At 38.3% G+C, this 27,896-nt stretch overlaps 1 protein-coding gene across 1 annotated transcript; it reads right to left on the bottom strand.

Moving 5' to 3' along the window:
- Positions 1-498: 498 nt before the first annotated feature.
- On the bottom strand, positions 499-27,546 carry tnfrsfa (tumor necrosis factor receptor superfamily, member a). The gene is made up of 10 exons (XM_059358421.1): positions 27,164-27,546; positions 14,991-15,159; positions 13,123-13,254; positions 7,103-7,214; positions 6,148-6,281; positions 5,946-6,044; positions 5,243-5,289; positions 4,803-5,084; positions 4,618-4,654; positions 499-3,060 (listed from the first exon to the last, which is right to left on the bottom strand). The coding sequence occupies exons 1-10, from the start codon at positions 27,194-27,196 to the stop codon at positions 2,759-2,761; spliced, it is 1,347 nt and encodes a 448-aa protein (XP_059214404.1). The 5' UTR covers positions 27,197-27,546; the 3' UTR covers positions 499-2,758.
- Between the last annotated feature and the right edge of the window lie 350 nt (positions 27,547-27,896).

Here is a 27,896-nt window from a genome sequence, read left to right as displayed (position 1 = left end):
TTTTATTTCTAAAATTTGCAGTGGCAAAGTTATTAAAGTAGTGCATTTTAATAATGATTTAAGCCACACATTATTTTTTTGAAAAAAAAAGAAAAGCAATTAATTTATATTTTCATTTTATTTTTCTAAATTCTGCAGTAGCATACTTATGTAAGTAGTTGTTTTTTTTGTGCAGCAGAATACTGAAAATAACAAAAACAATTTTTGGTCCATAACATAGAAGTAATAATTTTCTTTTTGATTTTTCATAATAATAATAATAATGATAATATATATTTTGGTTTATGTATGATCTGATCTGTGAAGGAGTGGGCACTTTTTGCAATAAACACTGAAACCTTTTTTTGCTGGCATGACCTCTTTGTATTATACTTTGTTATAATTTTGTATCACATATACTCTAATTTTTAAAGTACTTCAAAGTTCATAATTTTATTGTTGTTATTACATAAAATCAATCACACCATGAATGATCTACACAAAAAATCAAAACTCAAAGATTCTCATCTGTACAAAACATTTATTTAAAATTGGCATAAAAACAGCTTTGTTGTAATTGCATAATTTATATCTGAAATCCATGACAAGCAAACAATAACTAAGGGGGAAATGGCTTAACGGAAACACTGAAAAGAACTTTTTTATTTTATTTTACAAAAGTGAAAAGGAAGTTAATTGAACAGCTTAGGACTCGCAATGAAATATGTAAAAGAGAAAACGCATTTTTTTTTTTTTTTTAAAGACACACACTCACATGAACTGCCAGAGAGTGAACAAAACATGCATTTTCTTTCCACTGTTATGCTGCCTTAATAAAGGCCAAAGTAAAAAAGAGTTGAGAAGTGTTTAAAGGCAGATTGTTTAGTGAGAGTGGTGTGTAGGATCCCTAGAAATTGATGCTGGCTGTATTTTCATTGTCTGTCAATAGATGGCAGTGCCAGCACTGTAGCATCACTCTTCAGCAATAATATATAACTCTGTAACTCTTTCCTTTATACATAAGAGACTGCAGAAAAATGAGCAAAATCTAGTTTAAAAGGTCACAACCTCAACAGCCAATGGCTCTGGTTGGTGTTTCTGTTGTTCTTAATAACTTCATATCTCACTATATTCATTTTGGTTTGTTAATAGAGCTGCATATATACACATATACACTTTGTGAGGCATTAATGCTCTCTGGACATTTTGTATATGTACATGTGACAGAATGAGAAGAGGGAAATACATTTTAGCTTTTTAAATCCAGAAAAAAAAGTTTCCTTCATCTTGTCTAGGGCTGGGTATCAACTCTGATTTTCCAAATCTGATTTCGACTTCGCCTGGATATGAACGAGATTTTCACATAACTTATGCTGTAAATTCTATAATTTGTATTATATTGTCATAAACCCAACTTGTCTCACCAGGACAAAACAGTCCGTACCTGCAACTAATGTCACAGCTGACGTGACTGTTCATGGTCAATCCTCATTTTTTCCTATGATTGGCGTCACCTTAACTCCAATTTAAAGTGACACATTCTGCATTCAGCATCACGAGAGTCTCCACACTCTGCTCAATGTGTTGGAGAAATGGCACACGCAACATTGACACATTGACAGTGTGAACCATAGTGCAACACTAATCACAGTGTTGCAAGCAGGAGTTTAAACTAAACACTGCAAGTTTCAACCACACCTTGAAAATGTTTTGATGTCAGTCATTTTGCCCCGGAGCTGAACGTTATCACAACACAAACACAGTGCCGTGCTTTTTCTCCGGGGTTGTTTGTTTTGGCAATGATATAAATAATCAAAGTTAATTATTATTCATTACAATAAATATGTCAATAAATAACATGACCTTTGAAGTTACATGGAAACATTATGGAAACTAAACTATTAACAGTTGTTCCAACAGAAACAGCTTGTGAAATTCCTTCTACGATGTGTCTGTGTGTGTGTGTAGTAACACTGAACATAAAAAAGAGCTGAAGACTGAAAACATTTCTCCAAAAAGTGACTTGACTGTACAAAAATCTACGACATCTTTTAATCACTACGCTCTATGAACATCATGAAATCATGATAGCTAAATAAATTTAGATTATCAAAATGATTTGTAAGGCAGCAAATTGACTGTTATAACAAATGGACAATATTTTCCTACTATGGAAAATGTTCATGAACTTTTTCAGAGAAGCCTAAAATCTATAAAACAACAAATATAGCATGATTGTAGTTTTCAATCCTACATGTGCCAGAGGTCAGTGCATCAAAGAGGCACAGTATTAGTGACACAGCTAATGCCACTCCTACAAACCAGTGTATATCCTCGTCTCCAGGTAGTGTATTGTGATCTGGGTGGAGGACCAGATGTGTGACACATGCCCGGAGACGTCTAAGCTTTCAGTATTTGGATGCATGTTGCTTCATTAGAGCCTAAAACATGCAGCCATTTCTGCCTGCGGATGCGAACACCTTCTTCTCTTTTTTGAGCAATGGCTGTAATTGGTGAACTTTTTCTTCATTTTCATTATTACGCCTCCGCATTTGGCAAGTAGTCAACATCTTCAGAGCTCTGATAAATACAGCTCGACCTTCCCCTTTTTGTGTTTTTCTTTTTAAACTACTGGCTTTTTACATGGCTGGTCAGCCACAGAGAGGTAAGCCTGTTCGTGAGACACAATGTCCACCGACAGTGCCTATGTGCTTTAGTTTTTTCTTGTCTTAAGTACTTTGCGTTTAACTTAATTCGCAGTGCCCCGTTGCTTCAGCTCTCAGGGTGTGCCTGCATGCTTGTAGTAGCCATTCTGCAGGGCCGCAGAGGCGATGCTCTCGGCCGATCGTCGCTGGTCCATACTGAGCAAAGCCTCTAACAGGTCGTTGATGTCGGCCTTTAGGCCTTGCCGCTGCATCCAGTTCTTCAGCAGTTCATACACTTTGTCACCAGGGGCGCCGTTCTCCGCGATCCGGATGTGGTTGTCGCTGACTCCAATCATTCTGAAGAACTTGTTGTGGATCCGCACATCCAGGTACTCATCGAACAAATCGAAGCTCTTCTTCAGGGATTTTTCTGACCCTTTAAAAGACAGAGATGAAGAGATAACATTAAGATTGTGAGACACACAATGAAACAATGTAAGCAGTTTACTAGTGATGGGCTTGTTTAGTCGACTAGTTGATTAAATCTTGTTTCCCTTGCTTGTCAGTACCGGAAATACAAGTTGGTTAAAGTTATTGTAATAGTAATGGTGTAAAATAAATTACAGACTGAAATGCCGTGCCTTCCTAGTAAAATGTTGCTTTATACAAAAAAAATGCTATCATTATCTTCTAATGTTAACAACATCAGATTAAATATTCAGCTGTCTTTTTTTACCAACACAGAACTGGTTCAGTTCTGGTTTATGCTCCCAATTTTTAACCGTTTGAACCTAAATTGGTTCAGAACCTGGAAAGGTTCTCCTTGACCTTAAGTGGTCTTATTATATTTTAAAGATCTAAAAGAGGGGCTGAAGTCTAAAAAATAATCTTTCATGCCTTCTTATCATTATTAGTTGGTCCATGCTTCTATAAGTAATAACTGAACAGAAGCTTGCAGGTAATCAATGTGATCGTCCATCATGCAGCGACTACTTTTAACATTATTGTGCAGCTGGTTTGCCGAATCATCAAGGTTCCAAGAATCCTTAGTGAAACCGCTACAAAAACTGAGCTGATTTGTTGAAAAAAGGCGTATCTGTTTTCCTGTAACATCTGTGCTCACTGTGAGCGTTTTTTTTTAACCCGCTAGACCTGTTAATCGCCTGAGGTCTTGCCTTTCACCCAAAAATGTTGACATGTTGATTACACTGAACAAAAGTGTTTCACGATTTTAATAAGTAGAGTTGCCATGTGGTTAAATAGCCTAATAAAAGTGTTCATCCAATGTCACGTCTATCAGTTGTCCTACATTTTGTTGTAGGCCTAATTGCCTATTGGTAGTTTCCCTCATAACTGATTTATTTATGACTTTTATTATGCTGTTTTTATGCTATTGCTTTCCCCCAATTTCAAACGGCTTTTATACCATACAGAATATTTTTCATAAAGTGTTTAACCTTGTAGATTAAATCATTTTAAAGCTTAAAATAAACACATCCCTACTGCTTACACAGAAACTCTGGATTATTTTATGTTTTTATGTATTCATGTTTCCTTATAATGGCCCTATAAAGGATTAACACTTAACACAAAGCTAAAAAAAAAAAACTCACGACGCCCTGACAGTGTATACATTGTTCCTATATTTCGAAGATATTTTTCTTTAGGCGATGCATACATAAAAGTTTTAGAAGAGGATCAAACAAATCTGTATAGCCTTTAATTTAGCAAGAGATAAAAACAACAGCAAAAAAGACGGCATGTTCCAACCCCCGGAGGGTTCAGACACGGCCTGACTGTCATGAGATTAATAATCCATCAAGCAGATAATGTGAGATCTTGAGGAGGTCCTTTTTATTTGACTTCCTTCTGAAATTACATGAACTGTAAAACTGAACTGTTGCTTTTTGTTTACAGCTGCCTTTTAGAGTAAATTGAGTGGCAAAAAATATGTTTAGTAGAGAGGAAATCTCTCCCACTGCAGGAGTCTTACCTAGTAGTGGCACCAATCGATGCTGCAGAGGATCATCCTGCAGCATAAAATACAAATGTAAGGGACGGTGGCACAGGTGAGCAAAATTTAAAAAATAAAACATCAGAATTTTAAAAATTGTTTAAATGTGTAAGATGCTTTCTGATGAATTTAAAATATTTTTTCCTCCCTACAGCTTCCCTCACCATGTCTGCAGGTGGCAGTCTGATGGCAGTGGGGCTCTGGTGTGGGGTGTTCCCAGAGGAAGCTGCTGTGGGCAGGGCAGACAAACTAGTTTGAGACGAACTAGTGGTGTTTGGCAAACTGTCTCCCAGTCCTCGGTCTTCATCTTCAAGGGGAGGGGAGGCCTTGGTCATCCCAGACTGAGTCTCCTGCAGCAGGGGCCGTGACTCCGGACGGGGCTCCTCCCCCTCCAGGCCTGCGTTCTGATTGTTCTGCCGCTCCTCTGCTGTGGCTCCACTCTCGTCCTGACCAGGAAAAAGTGAAGGATGGAAAATGGTGACATATTCTACCACAGCTCCTCTGTGGTGATTCTGACTTCTAGCACACAATAGTAACTAATATTATAAGGCCTTGAAAAAGCTACACAACATGAGAGAAATCATACAGAAAAAGAAAAACTTACAATAGGAATTTTCACAATTTCACTGGAGTCACAGTGGCTCTTCAAACCTGTTTAAAAGCAGACAAACAGCATTAAGAATACATTCATGGTTCATGAAGTAAAATACAAACACTTTTCAAGCATTTTCAAGACACTTAAACCAAAAACGCCCAGACTCTCAAAGCCTTTATCATCACGTCTAAAATGTTGCTATTGATGCAACTGCAAAAAATAGAGGTTACAGGATCAGTTTATACCCAAAGAAATCAGAGTATATTGACTGTATTTCAACAGCTGTTTATTGTACCCTTGATTGAATATTTTCACTATAAAAACTTAACGCTTGCTAATTTCCAAAGTAAGATATCAACAGAGGACAAATCTAAACACAAGAAATCATTTATAAATTGTTAACAGGTTTGCATATAACTGCGAGCACATGTATATCTGTATCTGTTCAAACAACATATAGGATCAAATAAACAAAATGAGCAGATTAAATATAAATGATTAAGGGATACTTTAAATTAAAATATTAAAATGTATTTGGTTTTTATCTCGAAAATAAAGCATTGTTCAGGGAATGTATTCAAATTAATGCATCTTCCTAACCTTGAAAGAAATCACTAAGCATATTACAAACTTTTAAGACTTTGTTTAGACCGTGTACATTCTTAATAAATAAAACAGCAGTGCAAAAGGAGAGTACATGATGTCAACTCACATGGTATTACACATGAACGCTGCTTAATCACAAACCACCACAGAAGCACTCCAATGGAGATGAGGAAGATAATGGCCAGGGAAATGCATATGGGGACAACTGGGGGAAGAAAAAACAGAAATAAATCAATGAAAAAGTATAATTAGGTTAAAAATAACCAATAATGTTAACCACTAGGCTTTGCATGAGACAGTAAGGTTACCAATGTCTGCTGGAGAAGAGGGGGTCGGTGTAGAAAGGGCTGGAGAGGTTTCTGTTGGGGACAGATGACGTTTTCGACACTCCGTGTTAGAAGTCGGGGTGCACTTCTTTATCTCCTCCTCCCCGGGTTTGCACCTGTAAAGCACACAAGAAAACTTGTTTTCTGCAACTCAGGGACTCTATGTGAATTGGGTTGCAAGATAAATAACATTAATTAGCTGTTTAAGATGCTGCCTTGGAATAACATACAGTTATATTAATATTGGGGAAGCTGGCACTGAATGCTTTATATCAAACACAGACATTCGGTGCTAATGCAGCAACTGGAAGTATTGTGCTCTGTTCTTTGTAGTGAGGCAGACATTAATAGTGTAGAGGTTGTGATGGTGGATGCTCTTTATTATTATACAAACTTTATTGCTATTGCATATCTCAAAACTGGAGTTACAAGGTGCTTCACAAAATAAAACACCATAAAATATAGATGCAATAGTGAATCATAGAGAAAAAAAACCCAAATCATACACAGAGAATTCAGTAAAAACACATTTCAAAGTGTGGTCAAACATAGAGAAATAACACAAAATGTAAAAGACAAACATTCAGCCTTTTTATTTTTTTATTTTAATACAAATGTCAGTCTGCAGAGGCACAGGCTCAGGACTGATTTCGAGGGGAAGTTTGTACAGTGAGTCAACAGTCATCCAACTCTAACCTTAACCAAGCATGTGTACCATAGTTTATTTGTTATGACCCTGATCATTCCCTAGCCATAACCATACTGTAGTTGGCATCCACAGGAATTGCTGAAGTTTAGCTTTTAAAAAAAATAGTAGCATAATACTTAAAAAACAGTGTTATTGAATGTAATCCTAGGTTTTGAAGGTTATTATCCAGTGACAGGATCACAGAGTAGAACTGTAAACTGTAACAGGAAAGAAATAACTGAAACTTACTTGGCACAACGTTTGCAGACTTCACAGGCCTGATCTGGGACACAAAAGGTATCTGGTCTGCACTGGCACCTGGTGTCTGTAGTTGTGGTGCAGGCAGCAGTTTGAATCTCATCTGTGAACATGAAGAAAAGGCAAGCGTTAGTTTGTTGGTGAAATATTGCGTGACATAAATCAAGTCAAATTAAATGGATGAATCTATACAGAGATAAACACCAGACCAATTTACTCACTCATCAAATAACATATTTCACAGTAAGTTCCCACATTTAATACTCAGACAGATATAAAACAATATGATGTGAAGATTTAACATATTCTGGGTCATAAATTACAGTGAAGTTTTAGGCAATAATACACAGACAGATTATTTAGAGAAAATAATTTGCAGAACTCTAACATCTAAAATACAGAGAAAATTAGAAACATTTTGACAAAAAAGGCAGGAGTTACTGTTCTGAAAAAAACAACAACTACAGAACTGAAGTGAAATGGAAGGCGTGAGGTGTGAATTAAATTCAGTTTGCGCTTTTCCTTCAAAACATTTTCATACCCACTGACTGTGACCAGAGAGACAAAAACTTGCAGTTCCTCACATTCGCCCCCCATTAGAAGGAAACCTTGAGTTGAAGATTACAACTTGTCACCTAACTCTTTGAAGCGTGAAAAGTTGTGCAAACTCATAATAAACCTGTGACCACTGGCATATGTTAAACAAGAGGTAACATGGTGGACGTCGGAGGTTATTTGTCGGCCTTTTGCAATTATGTGGTAATTTTTTTTACAAAAAAGAGGGAAAAGGAATCTAAGTTAGATAACTGGGTTTCCAATTATGTCTTCCTCTTAGATGCAATTTGCCTCATTTTAACAGGATAATAAGGGGTGGAGAATCAGGCATGGTTCATTTATTTAATTGAGACCTGAAAAGACAGTAGCCCTGGCCTTTAAGATATGATCAAAATTAATAACAAACCAGCCGTCCACCTCCACAGGATGACCTTTCACAGAAATTTGATGTCCATGCTTTCCAATTAGAGAAAAAAAGTGCATAATAGGTTGGGTTGGTTGCAAAAAGTGAGCATGCTCTTGCTATCTTGTAATACTTGTAAGAACTAATTTTCCTATAATTTCACTCAAAAAATGTCATGACTTGATATAAAAAGAGCTGACTTGTCTAAGGGTTTTAAAGAACTCTGTAAGGTAGTTTTTCAGATATTAATTTCTAGGGCAAATTTATGACTGGATTCAAGTATATGAGGACACATGTTGAGACAACTTTTCCTGGGACACAAAGTCCACAATTAGTCATCTGCCTGCAAACACAACATCAGGAAACTGATGGGGTGTGTCAGCAGGGCTCTGTTAATGAGCTAAGAAAATTCTGTCTTTATACATGTGGAAGCGAGTATTAAATGAGTTGACTGGTCCAAGCCAGCTAAAAGATTTGAAGTAAAGAACACGTAAAGTTTACAGAGTTTGTCCTCTCTCTGTCTCATCCTAATTCTTTGCCTCTGTTCTGTCATTAATTGTAAGTGACTATCAATGAAATGATCATAATAACCTAAAAATATATCTGGGTAGAATGGGCCCGTAGATATCACAGCTGTGCCTTATGCAATCCTATGCAAGACTATATATGGAATGATATGATGGCTCCCAGCAACAACTTGGACAATAATAGAGCCTGAATCATATGGGATTTTTGGGGCCGATACAAATACCGATTTTAGAGGGGAAAAGAATTACCAATATGATGGTTTCGATGTAGATTTTGTACTTAAATGACTATGCAAAGTGATCAGATGGCTGCTCTCTTAAACAAATGACACATTGTAAACAAGTTCTTAAAATGAACACTGAGAAAATAAAGAATGAATAGAAATGAAATAAACAGCGAAATGAACACTAAACATTATTTAAAAATAAAATAAATAGCTAAATACATATTGGTACTGTGTCAGTCAATTGCTGACCCATAAATGATAAATAAAAACTAAGATAAGTAGGTATATAAAGATTGGTACAGTATCAGAAAATTGCTGACCATTTAAATAAATAATAAAATCAGATAGTACAAATAAATAGCTAAACAAGACCATTTCTAAATAACCTCAAGTACCGTTTTCTGCATTATCTGTCAGTATTCTTGTTTTTTGAGCTGACGAGTGTCTGCACTCACTGTCACCCAAACAGTCACACAGAGAGACAGCTGCTCGGTTTATCAGAGCAGTTCCTAACTGCTACTCCTGCCAAGTTATTGGGACAATGGGCTTGATTGTTATAATTTTAGTTGTATATAACAATCAAAATTTAATGACAATTTTCCAATAGAAAACAATTTCCTTTGGGGGCTGTTTTGTTAATTTCTAAAGTAGACATTCTGGGACTATCTCATTTACTGCACAGCTGTTTAACACTCAGCCCAATAGCTCACTATCATCTCTTTGGGACTGCAGTACACACACATATTGGAAAACAAGTTATTAACTGTAAAAATATGTCACATAAAAAATTATGCTAAAAGTGTTCATGGTTTGAATTTTGTGAACAATGATCCTATTGATTTTCTTTTTTAAGTTCCTTGCAAACAAAAAAAAAAAAGTCAAATACTTGTAAAACAAAGCTGACTTTGTTGGACTTGCTGATGATATTTCGTGAAGTTAAGTTGATCTGCTTAATTGTGTCACATTTGTTTGCTATTTATTTGATTTGATCAAGCTAGAAATCAAGTTTTGTTGTTGTTAGTTTTATTGCAAGTGGAGCCATTTCACACACTGTTGACAACACTTTCTGCTTCCTTCATGCTGTGCTGAAGAAACACATTTTTACATTGAATATAGACACAAATTCTGCGTAGGGCCTGTTGTACCGCAGCACGGAGCAAGTGGTATTGTTGCTCAGTGTAGTGACAAATCATGGTTTTCAGTTTTGTCACATAATTACACTCGGTGATAATTGGAAAGTAAAACATGCAGGAGTGAGCAACAAAGCTTTAAATAGGATTTGCGTCAAACCTCCATTAAAAAAAAAAAATTCAGAAGTGGCAGACTGTCAACAAGTCAGCACTCAGCTTCCAGTCTGGCAGCTGGTGTTTTGAGGAATACACTACAATTTCTTGATTATGTAATTCTTATTAAATTGGCAGGTGCTTTGTATAAGTCTGTGTGTTGGGGGTGTGGAGGGTGGGGCACAGAATCAGAGTGTCTGTTCAGCTCAATCTGAATATGAATAGGTTTTTTTTCCAGATTACTTTCCGTTTATCTAAGTAGTTTATGAATTTCATCTTATAACCACACTCAGTATAATGTAGATTTCTGTCATGTGTGTCTCCCCTCTCCTCTCCCAAACAAAGAATGAGTTTAATCTCCCTCATTTGTCCCTAGCCAAGGTGGTGGCAAAGATAACAAAAACAGGGATCTATTCATCTCATATTTACTAACTTTGGTGGATCATAACTAGAGTCCAATAGATTTATCAATCAGCCAATATTGCCCAATCACAATCATATTGGTATCTACTAAAATTGTTGTCCAGTATGTGACAATGTGAAAACTTTTTACACAATATTTAATGCAGAAAATGTTGAAACCCCCCCTGGCCACGACAAAGGCCAAAATATGACCTGCAACTCATAATGTAAAGCTTGTTTTTAGCCTACCCAATTGCCAAGAAAATTCCTATTGCTATGTCATTTTGAGTCAAATTTCAGTCCCTAAGAGCAGTAGTTCTCAACCTTTTTGAGTCGCGACCCCCAATTTAACATGCATGTTGTCCGCGACCCCCGTTCACTGAACAGAATCATGCACAGTTCAGATCACCCAAAAAAGAAACAAAATGACCAAAAAACGGAACCAAAATGACCAAAAAAGACACAAATTGACCACAAAATGATCAAAAAAGACATAAAATTACTAAAAAAAGCCAGAAAATGACCAGAAAAGACACAAAATGACCAAAAAAAGACACAAATTGACCAAAAAAGGAAACAAAATGACAAAAAAAATACACAAATTGACCACAAAATGACCAAAAAGACACAAAATGACCAAAAAAGACACAAAATGACAAAAAAAACCCCCACACAAAATGACCAAAAAAAGACATGAAATGACCAAAAAGACTAAAACACATTAACACATGAACACTTTAACACAGTGGAGACAGAGCTGACTTCCAAAATGATTTGGCGACCCCCAGAAATCATCTCGCGACCCCAATTGGGGTCCCGACCCCAAGGTTGAGAATAGCTGCCTAAGAGGAGCGAGGAGTAAGCCGGCAATGACGGTTTTAAACAGTCAACAAAGTAGTTTTATTCAAAAATTGTCTTGAGCATACAGTCTCCATAGTATGAGAGGTGACTGCGGACAGACAGACAGACAGATACCGAGCACACGTACAGAACCCGACTCACTGTCCTCAAACAGACTTATGTCTGAAAGAGATAATGAACAACAAAATGTTCTGAAAAAATCCCCAAGATTTCTTTAACAGGTGAAACACCCTCCACAATGTTTATCATAAGGCTTTTGTTTTAGAGAGAAAAAAATGCAAAACTGGGGAAAGCAAAGTTCCAACAAGCACCATAAATCATTAACTGTAGCTTTGTCGAAAAGAAGATATTTCCCAAAAGGAGATTCTTCACTGTTACAGTAAAGCAGCACAGTTCATATCAAGTTCAAGTAGAGCATAGCAAGGGCAACTTTTAAAACTTTAATTCACATTGCCTTTGCTACGCTCCTATTTATCATTACGTGGTTAGTTAATAAGTTAAAACTAGAGTTTTTCACACAAAGCACTATCTTAAAACCGCAATGAATGAGCACAAAACACATCCTATGTAACAGTAGTCTCTTTTCTGTAGCTGCAGCCTTTCATTGGACACAAAGACGCCCAGTGTGGGAGACAATGAGACACAGCCACACCCAGTTCAGCCAGGTAGGACAGAAACACAAGCAAATCTCCAGAGACAGGTAACATGGTCACATTCAGCCCACGAAACAAAACAACAAAGACACGCCCTACTACTCTGTGTAACATCATAAGATCACATTTTCATGAGTGGATCTGAAAGGCGGGGGCACAGACAAAAAGGTATTGACTTTCCCCAAACAATATATCTTTGACACACTGGATTAAAGAAGACTCTATTTTGGAATTAAAGGGCAAGTCAGTTGTGTGTTATTTTATTGCTTTTCTTTTTTTGGAACAACCTGAGACTTATTCTCAGTTTTCAGATTTAACAAAGCTATTTCCTGGTGTAAGCTAACGTGATGCATCCTGTAGTTATACATAAACACATATTTTCAGGGCTGGGGTCCCATTACGAGAGACATGTCTTTTATAGTCACCTATATCTATTTTTCACATAAATGGGAAAACAAATAATTGATTAATTAATTAGTCAAATTTCCACAAAAGTAATTAAAAATGGTGGACAGTGGGCACAGACAGATTGCATAGTGCATTAAGGTGCACCTCATAAATAAAGGCATTTAAAAACAATCCAGAATGCCTGAATGCCTTACTGCATTGTATTCCATTATATTTTTTAGACTGAATGTAACCTGGTGCTTGACTACATTTTTTTTGGTAAATAAAGACATTTACACCATAAATGTATGCTGAAAACAGCAAACATTGGTTAAAGATTGATTGATCGTTAAGTAATTTGTTTTGCACAAATACCTTTCTGTGTAGTTGGCTTCAGATTTTCTTGAGTTAACTGACTAAATGTGGGTTTTGGGCTGTTGGTCAGACAAAGAAAAGATGTCTGAGGACGACAGCGTAGCCTCTGGTAATTGTAACAGTCTTTTTTGTATTATTAGCTGACACTTTCTAGATTAAATGCCCTATTCATTTGGTAAAAATGGGTGGGAAAAGTTAGGCTAAACAGACCTCATTGTGAAGTTGCTTACCAAAATGTTAAAAGTAAATAATTTGTTAAAATTGTCAAAACAAGTCTATCACTCAACAAAAATCATGATCCTGTGAAATTCACATTGAGATGGAGACAATCTTGTTACCTGAGCGACAGTGTGTACAGGGCAAACAGCGGTTCATCCCGTTGGAGTGTTCTGTGTATGTCTGTCCATGCTCACAGGGAAGACAGGTCCCGTGTTCTTGGTCTCTTTCACATCCCCTCTGCACGAAGGTTCCTGTAGACAAAACAAGAACAGTATCAAACGACAGCTCATGTGAAAAATTTGCAGAAATTAAAAATTGTATGGATATAATTGTGCATCTTGACAACATAAATGTGATGTTTTTCCTGTTGAAATAGGATGTTGGGACAGGACATACCACGGAGATCACACTGTGTCATGTGCTTCTTAACTGTAAACCAATGGGCTTTTAGCTAAGAAGAGAAGAGCAGTTTGATTTGATACAAGTGCAGAGGGGTGGGACTTTGTTTTTTACTTCACTCATGCTCATTCCCAGTTCTGCACGAGCTTTCCTGGAAGTTAATGTCTGCATTTCATGGAGACCAGAAAGAGGACAGGAACTGATTCACTAAACTACACAGACATTTGAACTCCTCCACTTGGTCAAATGCAAGTGCTTAGAATTTTTTATACTCAGTTCACGCATGCCGTGAATAAAACCACTTGATTCTCATGTGTTTTCAAGGTTTATCTGATGCACACATGAAAAAATAAGACACAGTAGAGAATGGGTTAAAAATGCAAGAGAGAGAAAATACTTCCTTGGATGAACTCAATAAGTAATCAGTAAATATAGTATTGGTATTGTGGTTATTTCAGGGGTGATACAGTTCGCTTTAGCTCAAGGCAAAGACAGTATCTCCATGGCTATATAAAAATTCATACTGACAAAAAAAGGCAAACAGCTATCATTTCATAGTATTAAGTGGTCACAGAGGCTTTTAACTATATGGAGATGACTGACCAACTGGGAAGAATGCAAGCCAACAGAATCACATTAGTGGGGAAAAATCATAAAACCCAAGATAAAAAAGATTTTTCTAGAGGCCACAATGCTCTGTTTTATCATTTAATATCTAATAACTATCTTAACTATTTGTTTGTCTTTGTGACAACTGCTGAGATTGTGAAGACCTCATTTACATTGTTACTTTGGATTTCACACACAAGAAATCAACTTTACATGAGCTCTTTTTTTGAACCATCTCTAGATTTGTAGGCCTAAATGTCTTCTCAGTCCATCATACACAAACAGCATTGTAAAAGTGACCTCAGGGTACTAATTACTGTGGCATTTGAATGTTCGTGCAACTATAATTTGATGAAGAGGCATGTGTTTTACAAATTAAGCATTAGTTGATAAAATTGATTGAAGTGAATGTGAACCAAAACCCAAACCGCCGTTGATCAAATAAAATTATTTCTTAGAATTTAAAATGGCAAATTAATGAATTCAATCCGCTTGTAGCCGTGTGCAGTAATTGCATCTTGGCAAAATATTTTTTCGGAGCTGAACAGTAACAAATTCTTTACATAATATATTAATGATCGCGTGTACTTTTAGTTGCTTGGGAATTAAAAATAACCTCCACTGCATATTATTCACTTTTCACTTTGTGCCTCACTCCGATCTGCTGAGTTGGAGCAGTTTTGACTCCTGCTCCTGGCTATCATGCATTCTTTCCAGACCATGTTGAATATTTGCAAAACTCATTTGGGACACAGTTCAGGTTATGGGTTTGACATTTGACTCTTCACACAAAATGCCATTCTGAAGGTTGGCTTTCTAGCTTGCACTCAGTTTTTGAGATAGATCAGTATCTGAGGATTGTTAATCAGGGCGAGCTTCAGGGTTTAAATGTAGTAGCAGGCATACATTTCTCTTATTTTTGGTTGTTACCAGAGCTGTAAGGGCTACTGTATATTCAGCTTAATGTGATTCTCCTTACCAGCCTGGCAATTGTGGCAGCAGAATCCCTGGTGGAGGTACTGCTCATTCTCGACACATGTTCGGTGTCGTCGAAGAGTGACATTTTTGTATTCTTCGCTGGACCATTGCGACGCTGGAGGTTCTGCTGCGTGACAAACCAGCCCGATGAGGAGTGTTGCCACCAACACCTGAATCATCGAGGTCAGGGAGAGAAAGGTGGAGGCGGGCAGGGAGAGAAATAAGGGGAAAAAAGATAAAAGCTTTGCATTAGCTTTGTGTATCCACAGTTTACAGCCTCACCCACTCAAAGTCATTATATGAAGGACAGTAAAGAGGAGAGTCTATCTTCATAGGGAACCTTGTGTGAGCAATCTACGGCTTAATTTGAACCATCTGATCTGAACATCTGCCGTGGGAAAGCAATTAAGCGAGCCATCCAGCTGGTCAGAACTAGAGGCAAAACAACCCTGGATACAGAGCTATACACTCACTACATGCAGCGCAACAGGCAACCAAACTTAATTACTCCATGATCTGGTTTTCTTGGCGGAGAGGTTGAAAAAGCAGAGACTCCCGTTTCCTCTGCTGTGGGTGTAACAGAAAGGGTTTGATAAGGTATCTCAGCTAACACCAGCACAGTGCCCATATCAAATGTGATTCCCGAAAATCCATTCATGTGCTAGATAATAACAGGCTTGTATAGGTGGGGTACTGAGAAGAATACTGCCGAACACTTTAGTGTGGCCCCCAGGCGCTGGTGTTTATTCACACGCTTTTCACCATGTCAATGTGAGAAGGCCCCATTCATTGGCAAACAACACACTTTAGTGCCTCTACTTCAAATGACCCACATTCTTAAACCCCGACTCTTTGAATGCCATGACATGTGACACCGCCATGAAGCGCCTCAAACGCAATGCGACACCTCCTGGGTAAATGAGAGGCCTAGATTTGGAGGTTTTGTCTCTCCTGTGCAACCAGCCCCTCCACCTTTACTAGACCAGGAGAGAAAGGAACAGGTTAGGGTGGAGAGGACCGGGTTGAGAAGGGAGAAAGAAGAGGAGGAGGGTCGATTCAATGTGAGAAATTGTAGACAGGGAGTTGAAGATGGGATGTTCTGCAGGGAATAGGTTGCCTAAAAGGACAGTGTGGGAGAATGAGAGGAATAAAGACTGAGAACAGATAAACAGAGGTAGAGAAAGAGGGACAGGCTGGAGTTGAGACTGACTCCTGACGCTAGACTTGGCTCTCTGGAGGGCCGCCATGCCTTGTTGTTCAAAAGAACTTTCCCCTCTCTCGCTCTCTTTCTGCCTTTTCCCTTCTTCCTCTCCCTCTGCTCACGTCAGACTTTCCAAAGACGCTGAGAGGCAGACGTGGAGGGGCAGACGGCCGGCAGAGCAGTCACAATCACACCATTTAGATCTATCCAAACATTCTGGGGAGGGAGGGGAGGCAGAAGAGAGAAGGAAAAGGGGAGGGAGATAAAATGAGGGGGGGGGGGGGGGGGGGGGGGGACTAACAGCTTGCATGACACAGGGAGAGTCTTTAGACTTGAATACACTATGTGTATGACTGCAGGGTGGGGGATGAAGAGAGACATGGACTTGGGAAAAGAGTAAGTAGAAGGCCGTGTGAAAAGGCAAGAGAGCGAAATCTGCGTATAAGCACATGTGCACGACAACACAGTGGAAAGAAAAGATGGGAAAATAAGACAACTGGGGAAAGAATGAGCACACTAAAGGTAATCCTACACTCCTACAAAGTAGAAGTAGAATGTGAAATTGGACTGAGTGTGCAAAAGTGTATTTATCCAGCTGTAAGTAGCTACTAAATCACACAGCCAATCAAAAGTTTACACTCAGGTGTCTCTTTGATAGTGAAGATGTATAGACAGCATAGAGGTGACATCATTTCCAGTCTTTGTTCATTCTTGGACCCGTGATTCAAAATACGCCCAGGTGCAGCCCCTCTCAACAACTAACCTGTCAGGTTTAGCAGACGAAGGATGCTATGCAGAAACTCCAGTCACGTTACAAGAGACAAGTAGGGCTGCAACGCGTGATTATTTTCATTATCCATTAATCTGCCGATTAATTAATCAATTAATTGTTTGTGTATAATACACATGAAAAGAGTGAAAAATTATCCAGAGCCCAAGGTGACACATTTAAATGTTTTATTGTTTCCAAGCAACAGTCTATACCCCCAAATATTCAGTTTAAAATTATAAAAAACAGAGAAAATCAGCATATCCTCACATTCACTCCTGTTACTTTCTCCTCTTTGTCCTCAGCCTCTCCAGGCAGATGAGCATGGGCATATGCATGCATGTGTCACATGCGTGTTTCATACACCTGTACCAGTACCAGCAAGTGATTTCAATCATCCCAATCATGAATTCTATGAGAATTGCTTTCCTGTTTTCTTTGCAAACGTGTGGCCTGTAAAGCCCTTTGAGATGACACTGCAATTCAAGGCTCTAGCTAGCTACACAAACATGAGCACAGCCGTGAACCTCTGGCTACAGTTAGCAGAGTGCTAAACTATTTGCAACATTTTCTCTCCATCTCTAAAACACTTTGCTGTTATTGACACCTTTCAATTTCAAGCTCTTTATTAAAAGACTTCTTTAAAGTTTAAAGTAAGAGTTCTTTTAAGTTTTCAGTCTTCTTTTTTGGCTTGCTTTGCAGTGCAGGCAGTTGTTGCCAATACTGGAAGAGCAACTTTTTCTGCAGGACTTTCTGCCATTTATTTAGGTTTTTTTGTCATCTAAAAAGACATGCATTTGAAGAACACCTAATAGAAGCGTCCACTCTCTGAAATTTAACTCTGACTGGCCAAAGTCACCCGTTATGGGCTAGATTATCCTATGCCTGAAAACAGAGCCAGTTGGTGGGACAGTATTTTCGTTCTTTCAGACCACTTACAATGTGCAGAAAGGTTATCATGTTTCCTTTGCCCAGTGACACACGCACGAAAAACAACACAGAAAACTACCAACACAGCTTTAAAGGAGCTTCAACCAGATAATGTTTGGCTTTTTTTTAATGACTTGATTGATTATCAAATTAATTTATAATTATTAAAAGCAAAGCAACTGATTTAATTGATTGATCCACTTGTTGTTTGCAGCTCTAAAGAGACAAAAAGCAAACAGAAGAATTTGTGATTGATATTGAGAGTGGTTTATAGAGGGATTGTTTATAGGATAGCAGTCATACCAGTACATAATCACTTCTCTATGTGCCAATGAGAGAATGAAAAACAATCTCTGTCCGACATTAATTTGTAACAAACACAGCTGAGTAAGTCTGAGGGAATCCTGCTGTGGGATATTTCTATCTAAAACTAACAATGGCATCAACATGTGTCCACAGTAATGTCCTACGGCTGCTAAACTACATGGGCAGAAATGCACTGTATACATAAACACTATGGGTAGCCACAATGTGGCTTAGTTTTACCTCCATAACCAAGCGAGGAGGAAGACTAGAGTGACCATAACCTCAGTGTCGAAAGCCCTCCAAACCCACAATCCCTGGAAACTCTCCAATCCCTGGCTGAAGTGGTTCAGTCCACTTCACAGTCTTCTCTATCCTCTGTGCAATGAGTGGGCTTGGCTGCAGATTTTGTGGTGAAACAGTATCCTATTGTCATGCTTTCAGTATGTATGTATGATAGTTTAGTACTATGATTGTGTGGATGCAAGTAAAACTAATAAAAAGTTACAATAAAATAATGAGGGAGCCTCTGTTTATCTGACAACAGTAGCTATCCTCCACTTCCTCTAAACACCCTGGGTTCTTCCAAATTGCCCTGGCACAAACTCTACAAATGCCGAATACACTGAGAATGCATTTGTGACTTAATGACAGGACATCCTTTCAGCTGACCTAGGTTATCAATGGGCCATTTAGAGAGTTGTGATCACTCCATATCCCTGAGGGAATTACAGTGAACTCTATTATTTAAAAAAAGAGAGAAAAAAAAAGAGCTGAACAGAAAATGCAATGAACTCTTGCACACACACACACACAAATATAGCAGGGGGCGCCTTTATTTCATATTGGACAGATGATTTCAATCATAGCCAACTGATAAGGAACAGCATGATGTACCTCATTATATGTGCAGAGTAAGACCTGACTCCCCATATCATGCTTTTCTTATTAGCCAATTCTTTTCTTTAATCAATTACAGGACATTTGTGACAGTTATGATATTGTACATGCATCCTCTCAGACGTCATGATGGAAAGGAAAAAAGCACTTAGGAAGTTTACATTTGAAATATTTCTATGCATGAGCCAAGTGCATAGTATATCGAATTGAAATATAAAAAAACATTAATTTTAAGGCTGCTATAATTATATTTTTAAAGAAATTGATGTTTCTCAGCACGCAGTCCATTAAAACATTCTAAATCAATTCAATGCAGGTTTTGAGTGCAACTTTATCTCTATGATGATTTGGTAATCTATCTGAAAACATTTATTAATATTACCATCACTAACTTAATATAGATGGTTAGCAGCTAGAGGGTCAACACCAAGTAAACTAACACTGATTATGAACCATTACTGCTTTATTTCCATATAACAATAGATGCTATTTCAGGCCTTAAGCACATGACAAACTGGAGGATAGAAAAAACATGTTTTGAACCAGCTGTAAATTTGTTTTGGTCTGACTTAAATATGACTTAAATATGAAATGTTGACTTCAGTTCAAATGTCAACGACATGTGTCTTCCTCTGACCTTACCACAGCCCCGTCTTTATCAAACACCAAGGCCTCCCACAACCACAGGAAAGAGAAACATCCAGCCCGTTCTCATAACACAGGAGATTACACTCTCTGCATTGCAGCTGCTGTTTAGAAGCACAGCTAATTTACCAATGAAATCCTCAGTGATCATCATGTCTCCTTGTCAATTAAAAAGCATCAAGTCGGTGTGGTGCACAATTAGACCAATTTCTCTCAAAGCAAAACCGCAAACCCTAAACTATAAAATGCTGAAACCTATCTTCCAATGGCTGGTAACCTGAAAAAAATTCCACATCCGAAATATTTTTTAACCAGCCATAAAATTGCACAAGAGAAAAGCAAACACAAACAAACAAGCAGGTATCTGTCTCGTACCTGCAGGAGCCAATACTCCTCACCTCCTTATCTGTGAAGCCCCACTTAAAACGCCACGTAGATTGTCATTTATCCATACTTCCACTATGCTCTTTATATTTCTTGTAGATTGATCTACTCTGGCAATGTGCCACCACATACTTGGAGATTTTCTTTGCTGTTAGAGCTAAATTTTCTCTGTGGTGCAGCGTATTCCCTAGCTTTGATGAAGACTTAGATGCAATTTCACATTATTTTGAAACATTACCATAATCATATATGTCTACAAAAGGTTGGATAAGCTACTGTAGAGCAGATAATTAACAACACCCAAAATGTTAAAATAAATAAATAAAAACTACCACCATTAGATCAATTAAAAAAATCATTCAGCTAGTTCTGATGCTCTTCACATTGATTGTACATTCATTTGGCTGTGGTGCTTAAAACATCTTGGGTGGGTGCTGTGTCTAAGCCTTAAAATGGTAGAGAAACCCTGCAGTGAGTGGCACTGGTAATTGCACAGGGTAGCTAGCTAGATATAGTACTCATAACTGTAGCCACATATGACAGTAAAGACAGATCAAAGAGTTGTGATGAAATTATTGACAGTCATATGATGACTGATGCCAACAATATACTCAGAGGAGCCACACTGATAAAATGAGATCTGAACATGAGGTAAATAGAAAAATACCAAAATGATCAGAAACAGTGTCTTGCATTGGTTACTGTGTAATGTCATTAGTGCATTAGTTTTCACTAATGTCCAAAATTAGTTTGGCTTTAAAAAAACATACAAATCTAATTTAACCAGAAAAAAAGACATCAAATACGATTTGCCCTAAATTAAACTTCATCACATTCAGGCAATATGTACTATACACTACAGTGTTTTCAACAACTGTTAAATGTAATCCCTCAAGGCTGACCTTGACGGGACAGTGAAAGCTCTCTGCTGCACAGATAAAGCCTGGCATACCCTGGAGACAGGGGGGGTGACCATGCGCGACTTTCCTTGAGTGATGAATTACACCGACATCCTGTCTTGGATGATGAAGACATGAACAGCCCAGCTTATGTCAAGAGAAAGACGTTTGACACTTGCTAGAGCACTGTAAATGAATCCAAAGTTCAGCCAGGCTCGGATACATTCATCATTATGAAGCTGAATGATATAAAATGAAGGCAATGACTCCCGTGTCAATTTGAAGCAGTTAGACAAGAAAGTGTGAAAACCGCATTGTTGAGCCACAAAAACGGCACACACGTACAAATACAGTGCACAAGCACACATGCAAGTGTATGTGTGGGAGCGTGTGAAAAGCGGCGGCCCCCTCCTCTCAGGGAGCACAGGAAGCTCGAGACAATACAGAGGCTTCATGCAGGGTTCAGCTCCACACTGTTCCCTCCACAGCAGCCTGCCTCAGAGCAGGCCCAGCACCCGATTGGACCCACAACATATCCGCTAGGGTGGATATTTATAACTCAGGGAAGCTGCAGCTCCACGACACAAATTCTTGAGTTTCCTCAGGAGGTATGCTTCACTGATTACAGGAGCGTGACAGTGTGTCACAAGCTGGTTAGGTGACATTCACCTTCGTCTCTGAGAAAAAAAGAGAAAATGCGAGAACAATCTGTGATGACGACAGTTTTAATGAATTTCCTGGCAGTCAATCTGTAGCCACAAGTTGTTGAAATGACTGAAATGCTGACGTTGATGTCGACCACATGAAAATAAGCCTATTGTTTTGATGACTGAAAGAGAAAGGGCTGTTGAAATTTTGGAGGGTTCAAAAGTTGTAAGCAGGTGCAGAGTGACACATATTTTCCAATTTGTTTGTGTTGTGAGGTTGAGCTGGTCTCAGGGCTGGCTGCTGATCTCCTACATGTATGCAACACCACTGTGAGTCATGTGCCATTGAACACAGGGACACTGAATTTGAACGTCAATCCACAAATTGAATTTAACTTAGCCTTTTCAAATTCTGATTAGGCCCATCACAAGAAAAGCTGAGTGGCGACTCATAAGACAACCCCAGGAGGGTGAGAATGAAAAGAGCAAGAACGGATGACTAATAGATTAAAGTATGTGCAGGGATCCATCACCTCGCTCTAGAGACAATCACATTAGCTCCATTAAAGCTTGTCTTTGTGTTAAAAGGAAAAAAAGCCCAAGAAGCGCTGGCAGTTTATAGCCTTCTCTATAAACACATCACTGCAAAAATGTAGAATATGTGGCTGCCGCTCCAGGTCAACAAGAACTTAAGTGACCATCAATAGCTGGAATTTATGTTGGATTTATGTCTTTATAAACAGTAGTCCATTCTCAAGACAAAGGTTGAGTTTGTTCTAAGACTCTAAACTTGTTATAATCTGCTCATTCATCCAGGAGAGCAGGAAGCCAGAGGATCTAGCACTGATGCATCCATAAGCTACTCTGGCTTCGTATTATGTCATTTATCTGTGGTACTGCTGAATGTCTATTGTATCTTGACCACAGTGTAGAATTGAAACAATATCAATCAACAGAGTTAGGGGAGGAACAATCCTCTGAATGCATGGTTCGAGTGAGATGGTTTTTTTTTCCAGTGGTGAATTTTAAGAAATGGGGAAAACACTTTTATTAAATCTAAACTACAAGAACACTTAATACACTCAGGTAGATACAATTTATGAATTATCTTCACATGATTTAACTTAATAAAGAGGACCAGTCTACCAACTGCTGACAGCTGACTTTGTCCAGAGATATGTGTGTCCTAGAGATATTTCCCAAAATCCAAAACAAATGTAATTTTAACACGTGTCACATTGTCCCGGACTAAGGCAATAGTGGCACATTTTTCCTCTCTGTCGAATGAACATACAGACAGATATTATCAATCCCAGTGGAAAACTTCACTTAAAAGCACTGGAGTGTTGAATCTGAGTCTATCAACAGAAGTTCCAAATCTATCTAAAAGATGCTTTCTTTAACGGTAATGTGCCCTGAGTTACACCACATGTTGTTTTCACAGTTACATCCCTGGATCGAATATAATTAACTATTTTGAAAATGTATTCATAATTCAACTAATTTTTTCAGCAAACATTTCAAAATTTCACATGTTGTTACTTCTCAAATGTGAGTATTTGCAGTTTTTATAGCCTTTTATTAGCATAAATTGATAATTATTGGCTTTTGGACTCTTGCTCCCATTGCCTTTCCCCTGTCCTGTGCATGAACACGGCAGATGCCGCTTGGCTGGAATAGTGTTGTGTGGCTCTATCCAAACCACTTTGTTTGTTTCCCATTTACAGAGCTAGGGCTGTGTATGAACAGTGCACACAGCGGACAGCCAGCAGTGGACTGTGAGCAGATATTTGATGATTTTGACACAAAATGTACTAGATTAGAAATGCTGACTCCAAGGCTGATTTTTTTGGTAACGGTTTGTTTCTCCGCCTTAGTTGAGGGGAGGTCCACTGTATAACCCTGTTGCCTCTTGACCTAAAACAATGTAGGACTGCAACTAAAGATTATAATTATTATCAAACAATCAGCTGATCACATCATGACTAATGAATTGTTAGCTCTCCAGCTTGTCTATAGTGGATAATGTGCATCAAATTGCTTGTTTTGTTCATCCTATGAAAAACACAAAATGTGAAAGATAGTCCTATCCATGTTTCTACTTGCTTTTAGATAGATAGATAGATAGATAGATAGATAGATAGATAGATAGATAGATAGATATACTTTATTTATCCCAAGCTGGGAAATTACAGAAATTACATTTAATATAATTTGATTTATGTTTCATAAAATAATGTGTTGTTGGGTTCTGTACTGAAAAAGTTAGTAGTTGTAAAGCAGCTGAAAAACCCTGAAGGAGTGTTTGTTTTAAAAAAGAATCTTTTATTTGATAAAAGAATGTTTGATACATTGATTTGCATTACTTATTTTGTGCTTTCAAAGAGAACAACAAACAACAAAACATCTGTATTGGAGCTGTGCAATACATTAATGTTATATCCACATTACTGATGATTGTTTATGCAAAATCCTAAATTATTTTGCAATATTGATATTGAGGTATTAGTTAAAAGATTTTAATTGCAACATTTAAATTGTTATTTTAAACATCAGTGTCAGCCCTTCTTAGTTGTTTTGGTCTAAGTTGAACATGGTTTTTGTTGATTCGTAATTGTTGTTCTTTTTTCATGCTGTGATGACCTACTATGAACTTATGAGCACATCTCTGGTAAACACAAGATTTAAAGTTGAATTTTGTATGATTCTTTGTGGAGAAAGTTTTACACATCTGTTGATTAAAACAACTAAGCATCAAAAAAATTGTTACTCATTAAACGATTTTAAGTTTACAACAGCGCTATTGAAGAGTAATTGAATTATTTTGAATACCCACATTTACTTTATTATCATTTGGCAAGGGTTTTGAATAGTCCTCTAATTATACTTTATGGTTTAAGAATGATTTAACGTACGTACTACACACTCAAAATAATTATCACTTTCTGACACAGAAAAGAATGCCCTCCGTTGAGTTTCACACTCCCAGCTTAAATCATCATAAAACAGGCAGAATAAAAATAGAAAAGTTTATGAAAGAAAGAGGAAAGCTAAGAAAAGCTTTTCACCCTTTACCAAACAGGGTCAATTCCTAGAATAATGTCCTCAAAGAGGATAGTACACTCATGTGATATGACCCGTCAGATGACTTCTGCACCTATGGGAGAGCTATGTATGAGAGAATTGCACCACAAAGTAGTCCTGACATTATGTGTGTTGATATGGAATTGGTTGCTATGATATAGGTTGGGGGAAAAAAAACCCATCAGACTGAAGCTTGGTGAAGTCAATCTGTTTACCTAGTAATGTTTGACGCACAATAAATTCTCTCTCACTTATCTCAAAGCTGCACCATTCATGTGAGTGCTGACCTGCCTCTGTTGGTATGCATTACGCGTGTGGGACGCACCTGAGCAGGTGGCACTCCCTGAGTGAGTCAGCAGGCCTTTGATAACCGGAGAGTGATTCACAATGCCGACAACAGCAGCAGCAGCAGGAGGTCCCGTCAGATTAATCGACTGGCCTACAATAAAACACTATCTGTGTTCTCTAGAATAAATACCTGGAAACTGTGACAGGCAAAAACATAAAAAGACTCACAACCACCTGGTATCTGTCTGAGTTGGTTGCACCACATTGCATCATTCAAGTGTCCATGTAGCCTCTCTAAGCCACAGGCTTCGTTAGAACTGTTCACATGGTCACCATACAAAGCAGCAATAAGCAGAAGTTGCAGAATAACTCTAGAGCGGCCAATTTGTTGACCACTGCTTCGTCCCCAGTGACAATGCTTGGCCTCCACTTGTCTGTGTTGTCCACAGAGACATGGAGGGATATTTCCTGTGTGAACCAACACCCAGACGCACAGTAAGCAATCACAGATAAAAATCTAGTGTACATTTGCATGGGCATGACAATTCTCAGAAGTAAATTGATGCCACTAATATCAGCATATCTGTGTACTCTAGACAGGAAGTTTACTGGACGGCCAGGCACGTACACTCAGGCAATTTGAAGGGGTGTGTAGGGGGGGATTAGAGAGGGAGGAATGGGGGTGGAGGGGGTGGAAGTTTCCCCATAGTCCCTTAGCAACAAGGCCTGCTGGCGAGGCCTCTAGAATGTACTGTGGTTTACAGAAGAGATAAACATTGACTTTGCCACCCGGAGAAGTAAATCTGATTTCAGTAATGGAACACTGCATGACTTAAAACACAGATCAGACAGCGCAGAAAACAAACATTAAAGCTCCGGGCACATCAGCAGATGTTACGTTTACTTTAACAGCTACATTTACAGTATAGAGGGAGAGCACTATAGTAAAGCATCTGTTATGAAATGCCACGACATTGCAGCTTAATGACTACCACTGCTGCCCTTATCAACCACAAAAGTAGCCAAGCCTTAATTTGCTCTGTCATTAGGAATGTGTTTTCCATTTTTCTATCTGTAATATAAAACTTAAGCATTTGAATTGAACTCTCCTGCGTTGGATTCAATCACATATTTTGCATTAATCCAAATGAATTGGCCTTTACAGTCAGAATACAGTATTTATAGTGTCAGGATTTGGTGCTGCATAGATGGAAAAAAACAACAGCCGGGGAATGAAAAGGCGTCTCTGTGAGAGTCTGAGAGTGGAATAAACTTCACTGGAAAAACTGTTGAGAGAACTTTATGGCTTTAATTGACTAACTGGCAAGGTGAATTCTTGGCTTTTCTGGGGTCAAACTGATTACAGCTTCAGACATGTTACTCAAACCCCGTGCCTCTCAACACACTCTTCACCCAAGTTGATTTAAAGCTTGCTGGAGCAAAAAAAAAAAGTGCACTCAACAGCCATAGCCATAGCCATAGCTGCAGTGCACTTATTAATAGTGCCTATAGGGCCAGCTACATCCGCTGTGACAGACCAAGAGAGCCATCATATGCTGGATGTCTGAACAATATGACCACATGATGTCCAACACAGATGGTGGCTGTAACGTTGAGGCTGGGAAGGGGGGAATGATTGAATGATGCAGCACATGTAACCAGAAACAGGAGCCAAGAATAAGCTTCAAATGAGTCTCTTCTCTACATAAACAAACACTTTAAAATCAACAACAACAACAAACAAAAAGTTGCTTCCTGTGTACGAGCTCTTGCGGGACAATGACCGGGCTTGTTTCATCTTCAACAAGTTCATAGGCCTGGCCGTGATTTCTTTTAACAACACAGCTTCCCAAAATACTCAACACTTGTATCGCTAAAGCTTCAAATAAAAAATACAGTTTTATTTTAATAACTCTTTCCTGACGTCATGACGTAATTTTAAAATCCACGTTATTCGAATTATGAGCTCAATAATGTAACTGTCCGAGCGCGAGCGCACACAAGATAAGACGTTAACCGAAATTAAAGCATATTTCAACACTTTAATAACGATAATATGAACTGCTGCCAATCAAATAGAGTGATATAAAGTCATATAACAAGATTTAAGTCGTGTTTACTCACATAAAGTTTCCCGACCGCCGGATCGAAGTTCATCTTGGGAACTTCGAGATGAGAGAGAGGAAATCCCGGCGACTCCGCTTTTACAAACCAACCAGTTTGAAAGTGTCTTTAAAAATCACAATTACAGAGAAAAGACGAACAGTCGTACAAGTCCAGCGTTGAAACTATCCGTCACCCGGTTTCTTTCATGAGTTTATTCGTCACTGACAAAACTTTACAGCGTTTTTCTGGGAGCTGAGGCAGACACGGTCTGAGCTCCAAATGGACTGAACTCTTTTTTTTCGGCTTGGGGCGCGTGTGACGTCAGAAGGCCCAGGAGCCAATCACAGCGCGTCACCTAGAATAATAATGAGCTATTTAGCAGTAATGGAAGAAGAATTCAACTTTTATATAACGGCACACTGTTAAAATAATCGCCTAACTAATTTTTTCAAGTTTTGCAGGAAACACACAAAACTTCACCAAAAGTGTAACTTATGACATTTATTGATCATTTCACTCAAAAAGGATGTATCAAAGGATGGCTATTGGCATAATGGTAACACTGTGTGTAAATTATGTAACTGAAGAGAAATAAATGACTTAGGCAATTTTTGAACATGCCTTTGTGACTTAAGCAAGATATGGCAACACTTTATTTTGACGGTGTCTACATAAGCCTGTCAGAAACATGACATGACAAGTATCATGAGCATTACAAAGGCATGTTCAAAAAAATGCCTAAGTCACATTT

The sequence above is a fragment of the Centropristis striata genome, chromosome 19 (genome assembly GCF_030273125.1).
Source record: "Centropristis striata isolate RG_2023a ecotype Rhode Island chromosome 19, C.striata_1.0, whole genome shotgun sequence".
NCBI lineage: Eukaryota > Metazoa > Chordata > Actinopteri > Perciformes > Serranidae > Centropristis > Centropristis striata.
This window is presented reverse-complemented; position numbering and strand designations above follow the sequence as displayed.

Coding starts and splice junctions, on each gene's coding strand:
- tnfrsfa (XM_059358421.1), bottom strand. CDS start 27,196: ATGAACTTCGATCCGGCGGTCGGGAAACTTTAT. Junction 7,215..13,122: donor CTGTACACACTGTCGCTCAG/GTAACAAGATTG, acceptor TCATGTTCACAG/ATGAGATTCAAACTGCTGCC. Junction 4,655..4,802: donor GACTGCCACCTGCAGACATG/GTGAGGGAAGCT, acceptor TTTATGCTGCAG/GATGATCCTCTGCAGCATCG.